Here is an 8077-nt window from a genome sequence, read left to right on the forward strand (position 1 = left end):
CGTCCTGCTGGCTTTCCCGAGGAGGAAGAACCACCCAGAAGACGGAAGACGGCGGGAGACAAGCAGTCCAAAAGGAGGCCTGATGGTAAGAATACATTCAGATGAGCTGTACTAAAAAAAATTATTTTTGTATTTGCTAATGTGTTTTTTTTTTTCAGACACGCCTGCCCAGAGGACATCACCTGCGCGCAGGACATCGCCAGCGCGCGGACCATCACCTGCACAGCAGGCATCGGCAGCAGCGCGCGGACCATCACCTGCGCAGCAAGCATCGGGAGCGCGCAGATCCACACATCGTCATCGCGCAGTAAGTCACCTGCGCCCCAGACGACATCAGCACGCAGACCATCACCTGCGCGCCAGACATCAGCGCACAGAACGTCACCTGTGCGCCAGACACCGTCGGCGACCACACCACCAGATGGGCGCCAAACTACAGCTCCTGCGCGCAGGCCATCACCAGATCGTCATCTCTCCAGGAGCTCTGGGACTGTGACCGAAGAGCCTCAACAAGACACTACCCTTGTGGACCCATCACCCGAACTGAATGCACAAGAAAATAAGGGATCCCTTCTGCGCTCATCCAACAACAATAAACAGTAATGCAATAAATGATAGGTTCCCAATGGATAAGTCTATGACTAAATTATAGTCTCTTTTAGTTCTTATACAAAGCGGAAGTGCTGGATGTAGGGAGACTCAATGCATACCGTACTCACAAGGAGTCGTGGTATGTCCCGCATGTAGAGGTGTCTTAAGTCGCTTGGTTCTTCTTTACCTTCTCCGAGGTGGAAAGTTCTTATCCTCGTAGTTGGATGACCTTAAATGCAGAGATCTGACCCATCTGTGCCTGTCCTGTGCCGCTGTATGTACATCGGGTGACAGCAGCCCATGTGCCGGGGGGAGAGCATGAAAGGGCACGCTGACAGTAGGGAGAGAGCCGGGGCTGGCGGGCGACCTGCTGTCTGTCACCTGACGCCCTGTGTGTGCGGTAGCCTCGCCGGCACTGGAGGGAGCGCTGTGACACTGGCAGGAGAATGGCCCGAGCCCCGCTCCCGGTGTGGGAATTCCCCATTCTCCTGCCAGTGTCACAGCGCTCCCTCCAGTGCCGGCGAGGCTACCGCACACACAGGGCGTCAGGTGACAGACAGCAGGTCGCCCGCCAGCCCCGGCTCTCTCCCTACTGTCAGCGTGCCCTTTCATGCTCTCCCCCCGGCACATGGGCTGCTGTCACCCGATGTACATACAGCGGCACAGGACAGGCACAGATGGGTCAGATCTCTGCATTTAAGGTCATCCAACTACGAGGATAAGAACTTTCCACCTCGGAGAAGGTAAAGAAGAACCAAGCGACTTAAGACACCTCTACATGCGGGACATACCACGACTCCTTGTGAGTACGGTATGCATTGAGTCTCCCTACATCCAGCACTTCCGCTTTGTATAAGAACTAAAAGAGACTATAATTTAGTCATAGACTTATCCATTGGGAACCTATCATTTATTGCATTACTGTTTATTGTTGTTGGATGAGCGCAGAAGGGATCCCTTATTTTCTTGTGCATTGTGTTCCAGGGTGATTGAGTGATCATCTGTTGGTATCCCTACTGCAGCTCTCTGAGGCGCAGCAGTCCTCTACCTCCCCTTTTTTAGATTAGTCCCATCACCCGAACTGTTTGAGTCTACAGGGTTAACGGACGAGACTTTTCTTGGGTTTGAAGACAGCCGTGCAGACGTATCCAGCCAGACCCTTGAAAAGTCTCCAGAATTGAGGACAAGTGAAGCTCCTGGAGCAGCGGCACCACCGGATGGAGAAGGTTTGTATTTATTTTTGTGGGGGGGGGGGGGGTGGGGGGTGGGAGGGGTACCATTTTTGTATAGTTTATTAACTTACTTTTTTTTTTTCTTTTGCAAACAGAGGTGCCACGGACCAGCAGAGGACTTGCGTCGGGGATTGGTTCCTACTACAGGCCGGATCTCATACAGGATTCGTCAGAGGATGACGAGGTGGAAGTGCAGCAGCCTGCTGTCTACATCCCTGTGTGAGTAAATATCGAATTGTGAGCCTTCAAACAAATGTATGATGAATGTGTATAATAATTTCTAATTTTCTTTTCAGCTGCACAAATGCAATTGGTGGCAGACGTACAGGAAGAGCAGGATCCCTCAAATGTTCAGAGGGTACACACCCTGGCAGCAGAGATGAATGTCAGCCAGGATAGTTTTTGGGTTGTCATTGGAAGCAGACTGGATGCCATTGAGAGGACAATGGATAAGATGGCAAACGGTCTGCTTGAAATGCAGAAGGCTCAAGCCGACAGCACGGCCGAAATTCAAAAGACCAGACGAGAAGATCACAGGGAGACTATGGACATCCTTCAACTTCTGGCCACATCCATCAACCGGCTGGTGGAGAACATATCATGCCTGGCACACAGCACTAACAACATGTCGGAGAGCCACCGACATTCCGCATCCAGCCAACAGATCATCGCAACCACACTGCAGATGATGTACGATAAGCTCCCAGAGCCAGCTCGTCAACACGCTGGTGATCCACCACTTCCGCCATCACAAGCCACATGGACGCCTCCTTCCCTTCCTCCACCACAATCCTGGTATAGACAGTCACAGCTGTACCAAGGATATACAGGGATGTACCCCACCCACCAGATGCCTCCACCACCAACACCGGCCGCAACATCTGCACCCGCACGGGCACCGAGGCTTAGTCAACCCACTACCCAGCCGCCCAGGACATCGACGCCCCATCAGGAGGAAGACGAGGATCCGGACAGACTTCCACCATAAACCCGGTCGTATTGATTTATTTACTGTTATGTTTTTCATGTATCCCTTTCTCCCCCTCTCATTAGTTTTTTTTTCTTCTTACTATTGTTTTATTTGTGTTGGGCTCCCCCACCCGTGACCGGGTACTACCAAGGAGCTTTATGTCTAGGCATACATGCGCGGGCATGTATGCGGGCGCGTGTGGTAATGGATGAAAGCTCCTTGTGGCTACATGTATGATGGGCCAAAGAGCTATTCTGATACCACTTTTTTACCCAAAAAATCCTTTTTGTATTGGTGTACAATAGGCTTTCACTGTTGTGTGAATTTACTATTCACTATTGTTTGTTTTTGGCTTATTCATAGGATTGGTTGAAAATTGAAGTGGACTGCATAGTTCGTGTTGTGCGTACCAAGGTGAGTAGAGCCATGTTTCAATGTATATTTTCAAGAAACTTTGGACCGCCTGCCTTTGTGGAACCACACAGCCCAGCAATGGGTCATGCTGGGCTGTGTGGTTCCACAAGTGCAGGCGTGTCAAAGTGCTGACCACTGACACCACTATTCCACTTTGGACCGCCTGCCTTTGTGGAACCACACAGCCCAGCAATGGGTCATGCTGGGCTGTGTGGTTCCACAAGTGCAGGCGTGTCAAAGTGCTGACCACTGACACCACTATTCCACTTTGGACCACCTGCCTTTGTGGAACCACACAGCCCAGCAATGGGTCATGCTGGGCTGTGTGGTTCCACAAATGTTCTTGGGAAAGGAATGAACATGACATTAGTGTCTTTACTTAATATGCTTTTTTTTTCCCCCACAGATATCTACACAAGAAAAGAATGTAATGAAGAACAAACTATTTTTTTGTTTTATTACATTTCATTTTTTATTTCAAAAATAAAATTCAATTTTTCTTCAATAAATTTTTAAAATGAGAAGTTTTCTATGGTTTTTATTTAAATTATTAGTAAATACAATGTTAAATATGAGATGCAGTGGAATTGTTAGGTCGCCCATGGTACAGCAGGGGAACTGTCGTGTCCCTTTTCATCCACGCTACTTGGGAAGGATACTCGGCAAGACCTGTGGAAGAGAATAGTATGAGGTTCCAGCTATTGGTAATAGTGTCACCCTGGTATGGAAAAGATAAGGTACAAGCAACACGACACAAGCAGGTTACAGTGGGCCCAAATGCAACCCCCCGGCACTTGCGTAACTACACATCGAAGCATGCCCTGACACAGCGTAAGCATTGGTGTTTCAGGGCATGATTGGATGTGCAGTTTTGCAAATGCCGGAGGGATGCATCTTAGACATGCCGGGGTTACTTGGACAAGAGGGAGTTTTGGCCAATACATCTCACCTGAGGGGGGTTGTCAGCTACATGGCGGAGGTTCAGGTCCACATCACAAGTAGGTCGCCCATGGTCAGGGCCGGCAACAGAAATCTTGGGGCCCTATACACTGACGTCTCTGGGGGAACCTTTGTTTTGAATTTATATATATATATATACACACACACACACACACACACACACATTGTGACGGAGCTGGTGTAGGTGGAGTCACCAAAGGAGCGGGGTCCCCGGGTGTGCAGCTTTATTGTTAGTTATTCTGGGGCTAGTTGCGCAGCGCCGGACCTATGGCTAATGCTGCTGACATCTGAATCAAATTAGACAATTTTGACCTGTTTTGTGTCCCTCTGAACCTTGGGGCCCCTCTGAGCCTCGGGGCCCGGGACGGGTGTACCCTTTGAACCCCCCTGTCGCCGGGCCTGCCCATGGTACATCAGGGGAACTGTCGTGTCCCTTCACATCCACGCAACTTGGGAAGGATACTTGGCAAGACCTGTGGAAGAGAATAGTATGAGGTTCCAGCTATTGGTAATAGTGTCACCCTTCTAGGAAAAGACAAGGTACAAGCAACACTTTGACACAAGCAGGTTACAGCAGCCTTTGTCCCAAATGCAACCCTCCGGCACTTGAGAAACTACACATCCAAGCATGCCCTGACACAGCGTAAGCATTGGTGTTTCAGGGCATGATTGGATGTGCAGTTTTGCAAATGCCGGAGGGATGCACCTTAGACATGCCGGGGTTACTTGGACAAGAGGGAGTTTTGGCCAATACATCTCACCTGAGGGGGGTTGTCAGCTACATGGCGGATGTTCAGGTCCACATCACAAGTAGGTCGCCCATGGTACATCAGGGGAACTGTCGTGTCCCTTCACATCCACGCAACTTGGGAAGGATACTCGGCAAGACCTGTGGAAGAGAATAGTATGAGGTTCCAGCTATTGGTAATAGTGTCACCCTGGTATGGAAAAGACGAGGTACAAGCAACACGACACAAGCAGGTTACAGTGGGCCCAAATGCAACCCCCCGGCACTTGAGAAAGTACACATCCAAACATTCCCTGACACAGCGTAAGCATTGCTGTGTCAGGGCATGATTGGATGTGCAGTTTTGCAAATGCCGGAGGGCTGCACTTTGGACATCCAGGGGTGACTTGGACAGGAGGGATTTTTGGGCAGTACATCTCACCTGAGGGGGGTTGTCTGCTACATGGCGGAGGGTCAGGTCCACATCACAAGTAGGTTGCCCATGGTAGAGTTGGATAAACGGGTCCAATATTTGCGGCAACCCAACAACAGGAGAAAACGGGGGTAACAGGTCGACAACAGGACGAAACTTTGAAAACAGGCCTGGGAAGGTGCGTCAACAGGAAGTAAAACTCTGAAATACATAAATAAAGATGTTTTTTTAGAATATTACAATCTCAGTTTACACGATAATACAAATGTTACAAGTATACTCACAGGCAACGGAAAAAAAGTTTTGGATCAATGTCCGTCGGGAATCATCTCCTTCGTCCATACCCACTGGTAGAGCAGAAGAACGGTTCCCGCGTCGGAAAGCACTGCGACGAAGAGTCACCGGCAAACGGTTTGCGACACATATGTTGTGTAAAATACAACATGCATTTACCATGCCGCAAACCTTTCCCGGTGAATACAAAAGAGCACCGCCGGAAGTGTCTAAACATCTAAACCGGCTTTTAAGTACACCGAAGGCACGTTCAATTATTTGCCTCGATGCTTTGTGTGTCTCTTGGTAACGTTTTTCTGCTCTACCAACAGGATTAGACAATGGGGTCAAGAGCCACGATTTGTTGGGATAACCCGCATCGCCTATAAGAAAAGAAAAAAAATGGTGGGTAATATAAAAAAATAAAAAAAAAACAAGAATTTACTTACCGATAATTCTATTTCTCATAGTCCGTAGTGGATGCTGGGGACTCCGAAAGGACCATGGGGAATAGCGGCTCCGCAGGAGACTGGGCACAAAGTAAAAGCTTTAGGACTAGCTGGTGTGCACTGGCTCCTCCCCCTATGACCCTCCTCCAAGCATCAGTTAGGATACTGTGCCCGGACGAGCGTACACAATAAGGAAGGATTTTGAATCCCGGGTAAGACTCATACCAGCCACACCAATCACACCGTACAACTTGTGATCTGAACCCAGTTAACAGCATGATAACAGAAGGAGCCTCTGAAAAGATGGCTCACAACAACAATAACCCGATTTTTGTAACAATAACTATGTACAAGTAATGCAGACAATCCGCACTTGGGATGGGCGCCCAGCATCCACTACGGACTATGAGAAATAGAATTATCGGTAAGTAAATTCTTATTTTCTCTAACGTCCTAGTGGATGCTGGGGACTCCGAAAGGACCATGGGGATTATACCAAAGCTCCCAAACGGGCGGGAGAGTGCGGATGACTCTGAAGCACCGAATGAGAGAACTCCAGGTCCTCCTCAGCCAGGGTATCAAATTTGTAGAATTTAGCAAACGTGTTTGCCCCTGACCAAGTAGCTGCTCGGCAAAGTTGTAAAGCCGAGACCCCTCGGGCAGCCGCCCAAGATGAGCCCACTTTCCGTGTGGAATGGGCTTTTACAGATTTTGGCTGTGGCAGGCCTGCCACAGAATGTGCAAGCTGAATTGTACTACAAATCCAACGAGCAATCGTCTGCTTAGAAGCAGGAGCACCCAGCTTTTTGGGTGCATACAGGATAAACAGCGAATCAGATTTTCTGACTCCAGCCGTCCTGGAAACATATATTTTCAGGGCCCTGACTACGTCCAGCAACTTGGAATCCTCCAAGTCCCTAGTAGCCGCAGGCACCACAATAGGCTGGTTTAAGTGAAATGCTGAAACCACCTTAGGGAGAAATTGAGGACGAGTCCTCAATTCTGCCCTGTCCGTATGAAAAATTAGGTAAGGGCTTTTATAGGATAAAGCCGCCAATTCTGAGACACGCCTGGCTGAAGCCAGGGCTAACAGCATTACCACTTTCCATGTGAGATATTTTAAGTCCACAGTGGTGAGTGGTTCAAATCAATGTGATTTTAGGAATCCCAAAACTACATTGAGATCCCAAGGTGCCACTGGAGGCACAAAAGGAGGCTGTATATGCAGTACTCCCTTGACAAACGTCTGAACTTCAGGAACAGAAGCCAGTTCTTTTTGGAAGAATATTGACAGGGCCGAAATTTGAACCTTAATGGACCCTAATTTGAGGCCCATAGACAGTCCTGTTTGCAGGAAATGCAGGAAACGACCCAGTTGAAATTCCTCTGTAGGGGCCTTCCTGGCCTCGCACCACGCAACATATTTACGCCAAATACGGTGATAATGTTGTATGGTTACATCCTTCCTGGCTTTGATCAGGGTAGGGATGACTTCATCCGGAATGCCTTTTTCCTTCAGGATCCGGCGTTCAACCGCCATGCCGTCAAACGCAGCCGCGGTAAGTCTTGGAACAGACATGGTCCCTGCTGGAGCAGGTCCTTTCTTAGAGGTAGAGGCCACGGGTCTTCCGTGAGCATCTCTTGAATTTCCGGGTACCAAGTCCTTCTTGGCCAATCCGGAGCCACGAGTATAGTCTTTACTCCTCTCCTTCTTATGATTCTCAGTACTTTTGGTATGAGAGGAAGAGGAGGGAACACATACACTGACTGGTACACCCACGGTGTTACCAGAGCGTCCACAGCTATTGCCTGAGGGTCCCTTGACCTGGCGCAATATCTGTCCAGTTTTTTGTTGAGGCGAGACGCCATCATGTCCACCTTTGGTTTTTCCCAACGGTTCACAATCATGTGGAAGACTTCTGGGTGAAGTCCCCACTCCCCCGGGTGAAGATCGTGTCTGCTGAGGAAGTCTGCTTCCCAGTTGTCCACTCCCGGAATGAACACTGCTGACAGTGCTATCACATGATT

General features: G+C 49.2%; 1 protein-coding gene across 1 annotated transcript; it reads left to right on the forward strand.

Moving 5' to 3' along the window:
* The first annotated feature begins 1536 nt into the window (after positions 1-1536).
* LOC134943517 (uncharacterized) lies at positions 1537-3201 on the forward strand. Its single transcript, XM_063932317.1, has 3 exons — positions 1537-1817; positions 1919-2042; positions 2120-3201. Exons 1-3 carry the CDS (start codon positions 1809-1811, stop codon positions 2809-2811), a joined length of 825 nt encoding a protein of 274 aa, XP_063788387.1. The 5' UTR covers positions 1537-1808; the 3' UTR covers positions 2812-3201.
* The last annotated feature ends 4876 nt before the right edge of the window (positions 3202-8077 follow it).

Source organism: Pseudophryne corroboree, chromosome 7, assembly GCF_028390025.1.
Source record: "Pseudophryne corroboree isolate aPseCor3 chromosome 7, aPseCor3.hap2, whole genome shotgun sequence".
NCBI lineage: Eukaryota > Metazoa > Chordata > Amphibia > Anura > Myobatrachidae > Pseudophryne > Pseudophryne corroboree.